The sequence below is a fragment of the Lepisma saccharinum genome, chromosome 27 (assembly GCF_977018435.1).
Source record: "Lepisma saccharinum chromosome 27, izLepSacc3.1, whole genome shotgun sequence".
NCBI classification, from domain to species: domain Eukaryota; kingdom Metazoa; phylum Arthropoda; class Insecta; order Zygentoma; family Lepismatidae; genus Lepisma; species Lepisma saccharinum.
The window spans coordinates 52,153,506-52,171,388 of NC_139255.1; the positions used below are offsets into that span (position 1 = coordinate 52,153,506).

At 36.9% G+C, this 17,883-nt stretch overlaps 1 protein-coding gene across 1 annotated transcript in view; it reads left to right on the forward strand.

Moving 5' to 3' along the window:
- LOC145980065 (glycine receptor subunit alpha-2-like) overlaps nucleotides 1-17,883 on the forward strand; it is a 114,510-nt gene that overhangs the window by 50,953 nt on the left and 45,674 nt on the right. The window contains exon 4 of the mRNA XM_083113056.1: nucleotides 11,346-11,465. Within this exon, the coding sequence (XP_082969182.1) occupies nucleotides 11,346-11,465 (120 nt within the window). The remainder of the gene's footprint in view (nucleotides 1-11,345; nucleotides 11,466-17,883) is intronic.

The window sequence follows — 17,883 nt, forward strand, 5'->3', positions numbered from 1 at the left end:
GTTTTCAAGTAATCTCTTTTTTTACTTCTAAACGTGCGGTTAACTTCTCGCTTTATTCTATTATAATTGTTTAGATTTGTATCATCAGAGTTATTTAACCACCTAAGTCTAGCCTGATTTCTTATTTCTATTAGATTATGACATTCATTATCAAACCATGGCTTACTTTTTCTCGGTTTATGGTATCCTATACTTTCTTTAGCTGCTGATTCTATTGCATTACGTATGTGCTCCCAATTCTTATTTACGTCTGTTTCATTTATATTTTCATCATCATTTAAATCCTGCAAAACATCAAATCTATTTGACAGTTTAATTTGGTAATCTTTCTTAATTCTTTCATCAGTAAACTTTCCTGTATCAAATTTTAGAACTTTTAGATTTTGTTGCTTATGATTTATCACTGAGAGTCTTTCTCTTAATTTAGCAATTACTAAATAATGGTCACTGGCACAGTCAGCACCTCTATGTGTACGAACGTCAATTATACTAGTATGCCTTCTCTTATCAATGAGAATATGATCTATCTGATTGTGAGTTTTACCATCTGGAGAAGACCAGGTATATTTATGGATATCTTTATGTTTAAAAGTGGTACTTTTCACAATTAAATTCTTTGAGGTTGCAAAAGTAATCAATCTTATACCATTATCATTACTTAATTCATGAAGACTTTCTTTACCAATCGTGGGTTTAAATGTCTCTTCTTTGCCAATCTGTGCATTACAGTCACCTAACAGAATTTTCATATCATACTGAGAAAATTTATCAAAGACCTGTTCTAACTCTGCATAAAAATCATCTTTAGTATTATCATCTTTATCTTCCGTTGGTGCATGTATGTTTATTAAAATAATTTTACACCACCTACCCTGTAAAACTGCATATGATATCCTATCATTAATACATTCTACTGTTTTAAGAGCTGATATAATTCTATTATTTATGAAAAAGCCTGTTCCAAAATTATGATTTTCAGTACCACCATAGAAAAAAGTATAATTTTTAGTTTTACAATTCCCTTCTCCTGGCCACCTAACTTCCTGGACAGCTACTACATCTAATTTATACTTCACTATCTCATTAACTGTACACTGAAATGCCCCAGGCCGGTAAAGGCTCAGAACATTCCAGGTGCCTAATTTAATATCCTTCTTCCTAACGTAGATCTTATCCTTAGTCCAGAGACCTCCCAAAGTAGTCCCCACCCGGAGATCCGAACGGGGGACTATTTTACCTCCGGAATATTTTACCTTGGGAACATCCATGGCCTTATATTGTTGTTTCTTGACATGTGTTTTTACAGTGCAGAGTTGTCAGCTCTACGCCTAACCCCCAATATGAATGGAGGAACTACTACACAAGACAAACACAAACACATTAGACAGCACAATTACTACACAAGACGAACACAAACACATTAGACAGCACAACTACTACACAAGACACACACAAACACATCACAACTACAACAAAATATAAACACAAACACGCCACAACTACTACACAAGACAAACACAAACAAATTAGACAGCACAACTACTACGCAAGACAAAACCAACATACTAGACAGCACAACTACTACACATACATACTAGACAGCACAACTACAACACAAGACACATACATACACACCACCGATACTACACAAGACAAACAGAAACACATTATACAGCATAACTACTACACAAAATAAACACAAACACACTAGGCACTACAACTACTACACAAGACAAACCCAAAAACACTACACAGCACAACTACTGCACAAGACACACAAACACATAACAACCACTACACAAGATAAAACACAAATGCACAACTACTACTACACAAGATTATATATACACACATACACACACATACATACATATACATACATATGTGTATATATACATATATATACACATACACACACACACACACACACACACACACACATATATACAGGAATAGGGTTAGAAATGGTGCCAGAAGGGCGGATAAACACAAATAATGAATGTGAAATGTATAGTACATGAAGAAAGTGTGCAAAGTTTACAACTGTATTGATAAAGTTAAAAATCTCTCATGAATTGACCCCTCAATCCAATGTTAGAAGCTCAACTTTTACTAGATTACCTTGAAAAAAAAAGGCAAAACATAAATGGTACCACCATTAAGCCTTCTTTCCATGTTTAACAAAACATTCCAAATCTGACCAAGGCAAAAATTATTGTATAAAATAATTCAGAATGAATTTATTGTGAATCTTTATCTGAAGAAGACCCTGTTAGAGGGTAGAAACATTACGTTTTAGTGTATCCTTTATGCAATAAATTTTGCATTGATCAGCATTTAAATGTTTTACAAAACAACAGTGAATCATCAACATTGTTGAAATTGTTATTCCATATTTTCCTTATTTTACATTGCTTTTTTGCCCCTTGAGGCAATCAATGATGAATAAGTTACATTGACGAGGGGACTCTAACAAGGAAATACCCATGTCTGTGCTAGATCTCAAACCAGGAGTTTTTGGTGCTAAGATCTTTGGTTAACCACCAAATGTTATTGGCTTCTGAGCTGGCTAGATATTAACAATTCCAATAGCTTGAATTGTGATTTTTTAAAATTAGAATGGGGAAAAATGCTGTAGATTACAGTAAATGATTGGTTATGGAAACAAGATAGTATAATATAAAACTAGATTTCAACCAGTGAGTTATGGACAAATTTATACAGTGGATACTTATGATACACCCTGTATGTAATAAGTGTATATCACCACCCTGACAATCGTCACCATAAAACACCAAAACCTCCGTGCGCGGGGTAGTTAGCCCCGGCAGATACGACGCCAGGAGACGGGCATTTCCGGCCTGATCATTGGTGTTCTTTGTGATCATTTTCATCCCATGATCAATCATCCTCACCGTCGCGATTAGCCAAAAGTGGGAACAAAGGGAAGCTAAACAACAAAAATTAAATCAAAATCATCATAAAATAGGCCTCCCCCATTCGATCAATTTGTACATCTCCACTAAATGTGTATATTTAAAATACAAGTGTTAAATTGTGAACATTGCATTATTTTAAATGAAGGACTCATTCAATCACAAGTTATACTGTATTAGGTGTATATTACTTGTTGACTTAATAATTCTTAATTTTAAAGCAGTACCCTTTTATAGTGACTTTTTCAAGATACATTTACAATAACACAGAGGCGCAACCACGAATTTTTGTCTGGGGTGGGGCAAGCATCAGGATAAACGTACCAATATTAATAATAATAATAATAATAACAACAACAACAACAACAATAATTTTAATAATAATAATGTTATTATTATTATTGATTTGCTTTATTTTACTTCGTTTCTTGTGCCACTTTTGGCTAATTTGCGAAGATGGGGATGAGTGATGACATGATAAAATTGATGAATGGACACTCACAAACATTCATTTCCAAGCGAGGATTCGAACCCGGGACCAACATTATTATTATTATTATTATTATTATTATTATTATCATTATTATTATTAATAGTAGTAGTAGTAGAATATATCAAAGACGTTTACCCTTCTAAATTATACAAGAAGGGGGTAGAAGTTGGTGCTAAAGAATTTGTGTTCGAACAAACTATTTGAATTATTTTTTCAACAGGTTCAATTTCACATTAATAATGAAAAACAAGCGCACAAACTATTTTTGAAAGACAGAAAATTTTTGATAAATGCATTCCAAATATATATTTCTTTTTTACATTAACATGTATAACTTTCATGCACATGTGTTTCACATATGCAACATGGAGCGACGTGGACACTAAATTGTGTACATTTTCAAAGTTTTTTTAATACATATTATATACAACACTTTATTTAAATACATTACACATCCAATTCACCAATCACAATAAACCAACACCAAAAATTACATAAATTGTATCTCAAATGTGCACGTTCCCTTTGCTGAAAACAATTGTTCATGCTTTTAAAACAAGTCTTATTGCTCTGTCTGGAAATTTACAATTCATTGCATAGAAGAATGACACATTGCGACTGAAGCGAGCAAGAACATTTTTGGATACAATTTTTTTGCAGGCTGTAATCAATATTGATTTAATAGGGTGCAAATAATTTCACGGGACGCCAATGCATTCTCTCTTTTACAACTTTCGTGCCTCATCGATGGTGTAGTGGTAAGATCAAGGGGTCCCGGGTTCGATACCCGTAGAGGGACATGGTACAGTGGTTGGGATTCCACTTTAAACTGTAGGTCCAGTCCCGATTAGCCTTTCTGTGCGTAAAGCGGACTTAAAACCAAAAAATCAATCAATCAATCTTACAACTTATTTTCAGTTAGACCGTTAATCGCCCAGGCCGACTCCCGCCGCCCTCTAGCTACGGATCTGAAGTTGATAAGACTAAGAAAAGCATGTATTGCGAGCGAAGCGAGCAAGAAAATTTTACGAAAAATATTTTTATTTGCATAAAATTTGAAGTTGTGGGCGGTAATTGTCCCCTGCAGGTACAACTTGGCCGTCAATGTTTGCCCCCATAGAACTCATTTCAGTCCAAGGTTGGAGGAGGGAGCAATGCTCCCCCTGCGGTTGCGCTGCTGCAATAACATTATAAACAAAAAACCCAAAACATAAATACTGTATACGTTCGATTTTTAAAACTTACTGATTGCAAATTTCACTAAAGTAAAAATTATTTGATTTTCTTCAAACGGCATATTCTCCTCAAAAATTCATACGTAATTAACCACACTATCAAGAACTTACCACGGAATTAAACAACCGAAACCTAAGACAATATTACTTCAAACTTGTTTAGACATGTCAAGAGAGTTTTATCGATGACAGAAGGCTTGTAAAGAAGCTAGCGATAAAGTAACATTTTTCAGCTCAAGAAACACAAGAACACAACAGTGTTCAGATACTTAGTAATCATTTGTTCAAGATTACATAAATATTCAGAGTTATATTTTAAAGTTTCATTGAAATTGCTGCATAACTCACCTTGCGAAACTAGGTTAGACTTCCAAATTGTAATGGCTGGTTGGCGTTGACAGAAGTTCGACTGGCAGTGTTTCACGTCAAATTACATAAGTAGGTAACTTATTTCAGGCATTTTATTGTAACATACTGTTCAAATGGTTGATACTAATTCGCATTACATCGTTACATATAAACGTAAACACAAAATTACATGTAATTATATAAACTTACACGACGAAGTACATACCACACTAGATTAAAAGCCAATCTGACGCCCTCATTTAAAAAGCGCATGTAGGGGTGCCAAAGCTGGAAAGTTTAGTTGCTGCCAACTGCGGGAACTTACCAAAAATCTTTTAAATGATCGCCAGGTGGAGCTAATGCCTGGAGTAACACTGCAGTGCAACAGTTTGAGTCTATGGCGTTTTTATGACAATTTTAAGGAAAATATTTTATGATTATTAATATTCTAAACATTAAAATTAAACGCTAAACACTGATAAGAATATTTGTAATGTAAGGAAATGTGTCCCCACGGTAAACATTATGTCATTCGAAAGGCGTTCGAAGAAAAATAAAGGTGTATGTACTGTACGTGCGTACTGTACTGTACATGTACAGTGGGATCTATGAGTATTACCGTGAAAATTGTCCATCACTATGTTCGTTCACTTTATTTGACCCAATAAGAGCTTCAAGAATTAAGAGAAAACTCAAAACAAGCTGTTGACAACTTCTGCATCAGCATACGTAAAAATCCATCGCTTAACATCACATAGGACGTTAGAGAAAAATTAATGAAAATAGTCATGGACAATTTGCACGGTAATACTCATGGATCCCACTGTACATACATATGTACATATTACTTTTATTTTAGAACAGATTATTCCTAATACGTGTATATATGCGCAAAAACATGTATCTACACATTATTTATCCATGAAATGTTTTTCTTCGAGTTTCTGGAATGTACATTTTCACGTTTTCAAGACATTTCCAACATTTATGGTGTAGAAAATGTCGAGAAATGAACACTTTTGCGAGCATTTGAAATTTTTCGACTGTTCAGGGTCCCGATTTTAGATATTTCGGACGATGGTTGAACCTACAATCTCATTCCCTATTGATTGATTGATTTGGTGTTTTAAGTCCACTTTATGCACAGTAAGGTTAATCGGGACTGGACCTACAGTTTAAAGTGGGATCCGAATCACCATGTGCATCTACCGGATATCGAACCCACCATTCCCTCTTGACACTCTCTTGTGCCATTCATTTCCTCCATGCTCTTGTACTTGTGGGGACATTGGAGACTTGTCCCCAAGATCACCAAGAAATGTATTGTTGCTTACTATATTAGATTACCTACCAATTTAGATAAATCGCGACGATAAGGATGGCTAATTGAGCGGAAAACAAATAGGAATATCAATACTCAAGACGGGATTCGAACCAAACATCGAGACCGTGAATCTACTATGTGTGTAATACCATGATAATATTCTGTGCAAATTCAATGTATATGAAGTAAATGCTTTAAAGTAAGAGATAAGAAGCAATGATATGCCCAGCCGGGATATGGGAAGAGATGGCAAAATATTAGCCTCCGTGGTATAGTGATTAGTGTGATAAGCAGAGGCGTATATTCGGGGCTACCTAGGCTATCTGCGAAGCCCAGACTCGGGGAATAAAATACAGAAAAAAATATCTATCAGAAAATGTGCATAAAATTGTTCATTTCAATAAGAAGATGAATCTGATTTCTTAGAAGTTGGAAACATTGCCCGCTTTCTTTGAATTCGCGAGACGGCTGGCCCAGCTGGCGGGCAACTCCACGGGGGTGACGGGTAAACTTGACAGGGCTCCGATCAATGTTGCAAACCAATTTTTCCCACCATGTAATTTCCCCAGGATCGGGGAATTGTGGAGTCAAACTGTTACAGGAGAGAGAACAGGGTTGCATATGGCGGGAAAAAACCGTCTGAACTTCCTCAACAGTCTGAGTCAATTTTGGAAACCAATTTTTCCCAGCATGTAATCTTCCGAGGAATGGGGAATTTTGAAGCCAAATTATCGCGACCAAAGGGGAAAGTGTCATGTGGCAGGGACAAGAACATCATGGAACGCTTGCAGAGGAGTTGAAAAAAGGTCGTTGACCTTCAAACAACTAGAGATACAGTGGGGAGTAGAAAATTGTTGGCTGAGCGGGAATGGTTTACCGAAATGACAAGGACCAGTTCTAGTCTAGATCGCGTCGAGTGGTCTTGGTGCGTGGAATTTATTTAGAGGCAGCGTGTGAATACAGTAGTGAGTGGATTGTATCTTTGTGAATGATATGTGCTGTGTGTTGTGTAGTGAACTGAAATGAGTGACATAATTAGCAAGCTGTCTATTCGGGTTACGAATGACGATAAGCTCCAAATCGTTGTGGATTTTTCTTGTATGTGCACTTTATGGACAGATAAGCTAATGGGGATCGGGCCTACAGTTAAAGTGGTATCTAAACCGCCATGCATCGAACCCGGGACCCCTTAGTTTCAAGGCAACGACGTTATTACTGTGTCAACAAGGAGTACCCGAACTTAAAATCGTGAAAATAGGTAGGTTGAAATTTTATTTTTATTTATTTATATATTTATAATATTTCACAATATGGGCCTCTCATTTATGCAAATAAGAATGAAATTTTTGAAATCCTTTCCTTACTGACAGTGTATTTATATTTCCATGTTTTATTTATGAGATATATATTTTTAATCACAGAGTCACATCACTTCAACCTGCCACCCCAAATGAGTTAAAGAACAAAAACACCCCCACCAGCAAATTTTTCTCCATTCGAACACTATGATATGGTGCGATAGCCCAGGTTCTTAACCCAGTATACGCCACTGGTGACAAGATACGACGGCAGTAGTCAAAGTGTCATCGTGATCTTTCTTTTATTTATATCATACAATATTTTCCATCCTTACCGATTTCCTTTGTGTCCATATCAACGTTATACCTCCGTCTTTGTCTTGGTCTTCCTACAGGTCTCTTACCATCAGGTTTCCCAACAAGAATCCTGTAAACTCCTCTTGCCTCTCCCATTCGTGCCACATGGCCTATCCACCTAAGTCCTTGATTTACTGTAATTTTTCATTATGAGTGTCCCTTCATCAATTTCATCATATCATCGCTCATCTTCATCTTCATCTTCGCGATTAGCCAAAAGTGGAGGAAAAGCGAAGTAAAATAAATAAATCAATCGGCATGCTCGCAGTGGGTGCAAATAATGGATCAGGAGACACAAATAAACATACATATTCAAAGATATTTTTGTTGAATATATTGAGCTACTTATTGGTAAATTATTCATATCAATAACAAATGTTAAGCGTGACTCGTGTATAGCCCTGCATGGCGTGTGCACGTGGAGTGGTGTGTGATTGGCTTTGTGGCTTTGATGTCTGTTGATTCTATACTTACATGCTACAACTGTTCTCCGAAACAATATTTTCCAAAAATGCACAGCCATATGTGGCGTTTGAATAGGTTAATAACAGAGTGCCACATAGGATGTTACGTACCCTTCTGTTGCTTGATGGCAATCATGCATTGTGAATTCAACCAATCTTTACTCTCTAGCAGTCGTGCAACAAGCTCTACACATGTGCTAAAGGCTTTAGTCGTTGGCTCAATACTTTATGCACAAATTGTCCAAGCATGGGTCTTACTCAGTGATGTGCCGTAGACTGTAAGTTTACGTCTACATGCGTTGTCTACACGTAATCTACGCGTAGATTACATTGGGTTGTAGTTTATATAGATTACGTAGACAATCTAAAGTGCATTAAAATTAATTTTCAAGGGTTTCATGAAAGGAAAGGGACATTTTCAACTGTATTGGTTCCTAACAAAATGAAAAGAATCCTATTTACAACAAAATTTCTCTTCTCTTCTATTATCAACTATGGAAGAAAATAAATAGTATGCAAAAACAACAACAGGTGGCAGTCGTGAGGCAAAAGTGGTCTTTTTCCCATAAAACACTAGCATATTTCCTATATTAGCTTTCTTCCTAGTTGAGAAATTGTTCGAATTTGGAAGAAAGAGTATGAAAAGTTCTCCTCACACATCAGCAACTGATACGCAGTATAATTTTCTTTTAATTCCACGGCGCCCTTTGCTAAGTTATCACCTTTCGCCATGTTGTTTACATAGATTACGTAATTTACGTATATAAAATAGTCTATGTGTAAAATGTAGACTATCGTTGTTTATGCGTAGATGCACATCACTGGTCTTACTACAGCGTAGAAAATTTACTGATTTGAACTGTTTATGTCAAATATCAGATGTAGCAACTAAAAGGTTTTGCCATATTATATTACAACTACATTGTAGTGCGCGTCAAACCTACGGATAAATTTCTCGAAATGGTTCAATATTTTCCTGTTCCTTCTAACCTTGCATGTTTCCAACGGGTATGTTAATAATATGAATCGTCGCCACCCTATGAATAAAAGTGAGCTCTGGCCTACAGTAAAATGGGTTCTGCCAATCTGCGAGTAAATGGATATGATACATTTTCAAGCAACGTCCGAAAGGATTTTAATGGGACAATTAATCGATTTTGGAAAAGCTGGACTCTCTCTCTCTCTCTCTCTGTCTCTCTCTGACCCTCTTAGGCGGAAGTCGGAAATTTTCTGTGCGAGGACTTTTTTTTGGTGCTATGTAATATTGGTGCTAGACATTTCGGTGCCTGAGCATTTCGGTGCTAGGCATTTTTCCAGGTACTTTTCTCTTTTACACACCCTTTCACCTCTGACCCTTGATTCACTTTCAGTAACTATATGCTGAATGCTTTCCTCATCATATAGATAATTGCTATACTTTATCCCGGGAAACTCTGGAGCAAGGCCACGCATAAAGTTACAGCAGGGAACAAAGCGAGTGGGCGAAGCGAAGCAGTATGCACTGCTGCAAAGGCTGGTAACTGCAGCTGCTTCCCCCTCCACGCAATCCCGTTCCCTCGCACGTGTTCATTGGTAGAGCCCTCTCAAGTCACTACTTGCGCAGACGTGTACTTCCGTTCGGTCGCTCCACAGATTCCCTGGACAGAGTGTAGTGAATACATCTCACATTGGGAAAAATCTAAGCCATGATGAAGAAAAACTAGTGACATGAGCATGTGTGTATGATGAAAGTGGTGGACCGTGATGCATCCCTCACTGATTCCACTGATGAAATAACGAATGGATTTGAACTTGTGATGACGTCATCGATGAAATACCGAATGCCTCTCCAAAAAAGGTGGTTTGTGACCAGTGGCGTGCCCAAGGGGGGTTGATGGGGGTTGTAACCCCCCTTTTTGGCATTTCTAAGAAAAAGAGCGTGAAAGGCAGGAAATTATGGCATAATGATGCTGACTACATAAAAAATTACACATAACCCTTCCCTTTAGAAAATCCTGGGAACGCCACTGTTTGTGACTTCCTAATTGTGAGGGAAGTAATTACACCTCTCAAGTGTCGTCATAAAACACATTTGCCTTTTCTAGAGGAAAAGGTCCCCCTTTTATGTTGTCATTTTCGGAGGAAAAAAATAATATATCAAGCACCTGTCTTTAAAATGCATATCTATGAAATATATACTTCAATGTAATAGCATTCCAAAGTATAGAAGGTCTCCATTTTTTTTTAAAAAAAAAGCAATTTCAAAAAAATTGTAAAATGATGTATTTCAAAATTGTGGTTAAATATGGGCTACTAGTGGCAATATCACAAAAAGCAATTACAATTTTTAAAAAAGTCATTTATCGCTAAAACATTATAAAATTCATATTTATGAATAATCTGTTTTGAAAATCACGCGGAATGGGAAAAATCGAAATTAACAAAAACATCCAAATATTTGTTGAAAATGTGATCTCAGCATTAGACCTCATGTCATAGCCCATATTTAGACCATCACGCTATTTTTCTTCTTCAATTTATTTTCGCTCTCTGTGGTACATATTTCACAAACAAATCGTGGCATTATAAAAGCCCACATTTGTTTTATGTACCGCTAATATCATAACCTATACAAAGCAGACGAGAATTCAGAAAACGCTGAGTTAAAACATACCTGCAAAAAATTTTCGGAGGTCGCAATTCTATAACAGCGTCCAAGGCCGAAACTAACCACCACTTTCCCTTGCGAATTGGCGCCACAACTTTTGTCCTTGACAGATAACCAGTTCCAATAACCTCTGCCAGCCTGCAGTACCCGGGAGCGCTGATAACTCCAAAGCCCATATTTAAACCTTCGCACATATTTAGACCTTCTCCTCTACTGGTTAATACACTCTTCGTTTTCCTTCAGGATATGGATTTTATCTCTTTCCTTCACATCAGTTGGTATGACTGTCGTCTTGTCTACAATTTCAGCGAAGAATCTATATTCGTTCCGAAAGAGGACATGGGCAGGATATGGAAACCTGATGTAAGTTACTTATTTCAAATATAAGAGATTTTTCATTTTAGAAAATATTCTGTTAGAAAGTACAAGTCAACAAGTTTCAATTAAGACTACTGTTCTCTATGAATTTGGTGATTGGCTCCGGTTTCGAAGGAAAGGTGACCATTAAGTGCACATGTTGCCAGAACGTGATGTGAAATATGCCACAGAAAAAAATCATGCTAAGTAGAGTGCGTCAAGGCGAATAAATTATCTTAGTTGATGAATCTGCCTGTGTAACGTAATCGTTAACCCTGGTCATAGATATAATACTTTGTATTAAAGGAAATAGTTGCCATAACTTATGCTCGACCCTCGTATATGTAATAAAATACTTTGATAAGAGAACAGTTACATTGTAAAATTTTTCAGTTGTAAACTGATAATTTCAAACTTCTAATTTAGTTTGCTTCATATGCAAATCTCGTGCATGATGTTCTAAAAAAATATTATTTTTTACCATTAAGTCACAGGCACCTAGCATGTCAGTAATAAGTAGTAGTATTTACGATACGGACAGCACAACTTTTAAGTGTAGAAAAGGCGAGGCTATTTGATTGAACAATCAGATTTGCTTATACTTAAAACAAAGCCAAGAGAGGCCTATACCCCAATTTTTCAGGTGTGATATGCTCTGATTTTTAAGAAATTCTGAATTTCTAGTGTAGAAAAGGCGAGGGCTCAACAGATAGATTTACCCATACTTAAAACAATGCCAAGAGGGGCCTATACCCCAATTCTTCCAGTGTGATATGCCATGTATATTAATATAAAGCTTATAGTTACTGGGTTCTGAGGCCCAGTGGAGTGTGGTGCATAGCCCCATGGTTTTTATTGCCTTGCAATCAGGAGGCCTCTGGGTTTGAGTCCTGATAAAATGTGAAGCCTCTCCTGATGGCAAAATGTTAATATTGTTGCTTTGTAAGCAAAAGGCTCGGGTTTGAGTCCTGATAAAATGTAAAGCCTCTCCTGATGGCAAAATGATAATATTGCTGTCTTGTAAACAAGGGGCTCCGGGTTCGAGTCCTCATAGATTGAAATATATACAACTGCCCACACATAAGATATTCACTGCTAGCTGATAATACAGTTGAGGTTTGTGTGTTGTACAACAGGATAATAGAACAAATATCTTCTAGAACTGCTCCGTGACTCTCTCATTTCTTACATCATAAACATATGATTTTTCTCCTATGAGAATAACACTACAAATGGTGTCTTCAGGTAAAGCCTCATGGAATTCACAGATAATTTTAATGTTTGTCCTGTCATTAACCACAACCTGTTTTCTTTTTGAAGTGTTGATTACAAACATGGGTCTCTGTGTCTTGAATTCATCTGGTGAATAATACATGTCAGTACTGCCTGTAGTGACCCTCTTGAAAGCCAAAAATGCCTCATATAATTTAAGAAAATCATCCTTGGACATGTCTAAATTGTAATTTTCTCTAGGAAATACCTCATTTCTGCCATTTTTAAGATATATGTTCTTGATGTTGCAGCTATCAAATTTACTTGAATTTTTTTCCTGATTATTGTGTCTCCCAGTCTGAAACAGTACCACTACAAAATCAGGCATGTCGTATTGTATGCTGGAGAATGAATTTGTAGCATCAAACTCATAATAAGTACCAGCGGCAGGCTTCTGTACACATTGATATGTGTAAAATTGCAGAGGAATCTGTGGATTTTTTATTATATCAGCTTTGTATTTAAGAGCGTAACTGGCCTCATATTCAACAACTGGGATTCTTAACTCCATAGTCTGAATAATGCATTTGCCCTCATCAGGTAGGGTATTAGGCATAGCTTCCCCTGTGGGGTTTATTGCACTGTACCTCATCAAAGCATTATTATCATTGGCAGCTCTTCTAAATGTAATTCTTAACCCACCCTTCCACATAATTTCTTTGTAATCTGAGAAGAATCCTGGCAACAGGCGCATCGGGAACAGCACTGTGTGATTTTTAGATAATATCTTATCACCAGCCTCAAATCCACCTATTTTGTAGTAAGAAGCCTCGGTTTTGGATAATTTTAGTGTGGCCAAAGCCGTGGAGGTAATACCGGGATAATCTACTCTGTTTATAACAACACCATGCTTTCTGATCTCAATTTCAGAGAACAGATGCGGCACAAAATTGTCTACAAGTCTTATATTTGAATTTGCCGGGTAATCTGTTCCATCGAGCTTTACAACATCAAATTTGATGTATAGATCTGAACTGTGGGGGTGTATAAAGCCATCCCCTACATCAAGATCAACCTCAACCTCCGTGTTGGGTTGATTTAAATTTGCAAATGTCCTCCTGTTTGGGGGGAATGATTGTAGCTCATAACTCTCAATATTTTCCATTGTATGTATTTTTATTTAAATATTAATCTCTATGATTGCAGTTGTTGTGGCTCCAGCAAAATCAACTAATTCTTCTTTTTCATTAGTGACCATCAATTCAATGTAATCTATTCTATTATGGCACACAGGAAAATATAATGTTGGGGATGGATTGTAGATGATGGGCTCCATAAATTCGGAATTAGGTTTGAATGTTGCAATGATGCCGGTTTGTTTGTGAGTGCCTATGCTATTTGATTTGGTGATCATACCCTCGGCCACATTACAGTGAATATTCAGAGTCTCTATGGCTAAGAATTTAGGTATATTAATAGCAGTGTGTTTGATGGCCGGTTCGAGTTTTGTGTTGTTCTCAAAGCCTAACAGCTCTCCTATAGTACCCAGATGCACTGTTTCTGTAGCAGATACAATCTCTACTCTGTGAGTGACAGAATTTTGACTTAACACTACACCTCTGGGTAACTGAGCATTTAAAGTGGACAGATTATATTGCCCTGGAGTGATGACAATTTTTTGATCCCCTACTGCAATTGTATTGTTGTGGTGTGTAATATTGGGGATTAGGTACATGCCGTAAAATGCTCTGAGAGCTATTGTTTTGGGATACACTATGTCATCATGTAATTTGAGTTTCAATATTGAATTTTGGCTGGTGAGATGGAATACTCCCATGATGTTTCAGATACCACAAGGCCTTTTGAAAATTTTCAATTGATGGTTTATTTATTTGAGACATATATCTAAGAACTGATAAACACAGATGTCCGCAATTAACATCTTTGAAGTTTTGAACACGGGCATTATTGTAATAAAGATTAGGTGATTTTAGATATTTTATTAAATTTTCAGGTGGAACACCTCCAAATGAATCAAACACAAATGCATCATCGTTTAAATATTTAAGATAACAGATCCAGTGAGTGCCCTGATTTTTGTACTCATCCAAATTAACTATGCCACACTCTTTGTTGAGTGGTTGCTCTGGTAAAGAATCAGACATGTACACACCTCTAAAATGTTTGATGCCCAATGGCTTGATCAAAGCTTCAATATCTTGGTTTGTAAGCGGCTCTTGTTTTTTTTAAACTTATTCATGGCTCTCTTAACACCTTTGCCTTTTTTCTCCATGGCAAGGTTATGGCGCCTCTGCTCATCTAATTCTGCCCTATTTTTCTTGGCATCTATTACTGTTTTTGCTATGGCAGCTGATCCCCCAGCCAAGCTCCCAACAGCCCCGAGAGCAGCTAAGATGGCAGGGATGGTAAATATAAATCCCCCTGTATGCAATTTTTTCCTTGATTGCTGTAATTTTTTTAATTGGGGGGTACTAAGCAACAATTTCATACCATGTCCCTTGGCAATACAAGAGCTTTTTTTCTTCCGCTGCTTTTTGGTTAAAAGACTGTCAATAGTTTTAAGAGATTTAAGACCTGCATAAGGTATTTGATACATAACACCCTTGGCCTTCATTGTAGGTTTATTATATACATGTTCACAACCCCCACCCCAGTTTTTGTTTGGTGCTCATAGCTATGGTAGTTCCCAATGCTGATATTCTCTCACTCAAAGAAGCATCTTTGCTTACAAATCTACCAAATGCAGCCTCTTCTAATTTCTTGTCTGCAACATGTCTCTTGTCAAGATCGGAATGTGTGTTGTATGCTATGTCATGGTCTCTACAAGCAGCATCTAGGGGATTTACACCAGGATCCCCTCTGTTTAATCTATGATCCAATTTTGTGCCTGGACCACAATACTGATAGCCTGGAATGTGTAGTTCAAATGGCAACTTGTTTATAATGTCATTAACAAGCCCCCGACCCTCAGAAACATTCCAAAATTTAGGTGGTAGAGTATTAATAATTTTTATGAGATATCCAATCCCTTTAGGGTCATTCACTATAAAATTAGACAATTTTGTGCTTATCATGTCCATAATTCCAACCTTTTCATTGTAAAAATTGTGGTTGCCAGCATTTTCCTCCCCAGCTATCACCAGCAACCTATCTATAAGTTTCCTGACATCATCAACCCACACAAATTCTTTAGGCAGGGTGTTGTATTGTTTGATCCCACTGCCAGTCTTGATCTGTGACCATATGGGCTTGATTAAATTATTGTATTTTGCCCCACTGCTCGACTTAACTCTTTTTTGTGTAGGATCATTGTTCTGGTACAGAGCATCTGATTTTATTAATATTTCTTTGTAATGTTCATAATCTTGATCTGTATAGCTGCCAGGCCTTTTCCTAGTCATCAGTTCCCACAATCCAGGTGTTCCGGGGTACTTAACAAAACCACCTTTTTCTCCGAGACGAGATTCTGAATAAACAATCAGATCATCTCCCATAAAAGTTACTCTGAAATTACCAATTCTGTGTATGATACTGCCATCAAGCTCTGTGTCGGCATATAAGCCAAACACCTCATCTTTGTTGTCTTTAGGTGTGGTTAAATATTTTTGAGCAAGAAGACCCAATTCAATAGGATCCTGAGTAGCTTCAATTCTTCTAGGAGCAATAGGACTAGGTGTATGAATACTGGAAAGTGGGGTGAATGGATAATCTAATATGTTCCTTGCAGCTACAGGCACAAGCTCCGTGATCAAATCTTGATTTTGCTCTGTAACAGTTTTGATATTCTTACCTAAATTATTAATAGCATCAATTACAGGCTGTTCTGTTTGTTTGTGTTTTTCATAAATTCCACGGTTCTCTGATTTCCATCCCTTAAATCTTTTTACAAGATAATCTCTTAACTTAAGATCATCAATGACTGGTCGTTTCATGGTTGTTTATTTATGTCTCAACGTCTAGAAAATCGTTGATTTTATTTCTGTATTTGCCAGTATTAGGTGTTCTTGTCATATCAATTGTGACAAACCCATAACTGTCCTGGTTCCAGCACTTGCTGCAAAACTTAGAAAAATCATTGTAGCTCAAGTCCCCACCTACATATTCATCGTGTATGTGTTTGAGGTTGGTATGGTCTTGATGAAACACACATATAAAATTGCTGTTGTCTCGGATCAGCTGCTTCGGTATTTTAGAAAAAGTCTGTGCCAGGTAGAAGCAGTCAATGTTTTTGTGTCGGCCCTGTGTAAAGAAATTTCTAACCTTGTTTTGATTATCCAGTATAATGTCATCAAACACAACAACAGAATTATCGAGACATTCATCTAATGGCTTAACATCTGGTTCAAAAGTGGCAATATCCAATCCATCATATAGCTTCATCAGCTGCTGATATTTTAATTGTTCCAAGCTCTTAGAAAAGACATACAAGTGCCTGTTTTTCCAGTCTAACCAGTTGGGTGCCAATAAAAAATTATCAACCATTAGTGTAGTTTTACCACAAGCAGATGGCCCAACAATAAGACACCTAATATTATCAGGCAGCAGCACTCCATTTATCTTATTCTGTTGTTCAGGTTCTGGCAGCCTTTTTATAACATCCCAGGTGCTCATATTATCACTTTGTCTGCATCGATCCAGCTGTTTTCCGGATGACCCAGCCATTTGACAAGTAACTTGTTGCCTTTTCTGCGGATGATTTTTTCTATGAGATATGTGTCGGGCTGTTTAGTTTTGCTGAGCTCTTGTTCATAGAACCTGCCTTTGAGAATTTCTCCTCGATGATCTTTTATTATATATGTGTTAAGGGTCCCGGGTTTAACTTGAACCACTGTAAATAATTCGGTGCTCCAGTTTCTCGTAAAGCCTCTTTTGAATAAGTGCTTATATTTGCTGATTCTTACTTGGTCGCCCACCCTGTATCTGGCCCTTCTTGTTGTTGGCTGGTATCTAGGATAATAAACAGTCCTGATCAATTTTTGCTCATCAGATGAAGTTACTTCAGAGGGTTTCATGTTGATTGTGGAATGGACCGAGTTGTTATATTTATGTAGAAGTTCTGGAAGAACATTAAGCCATTTATAATTACCTTGAAGTGTAAATTGTTTATACATAAGATTTTTTAGGGTTCTGTTGAATCTCTCTACAATTGAGGCTTTGAGATCACTGTAACTCGAGTAATGTTTTATTGCCC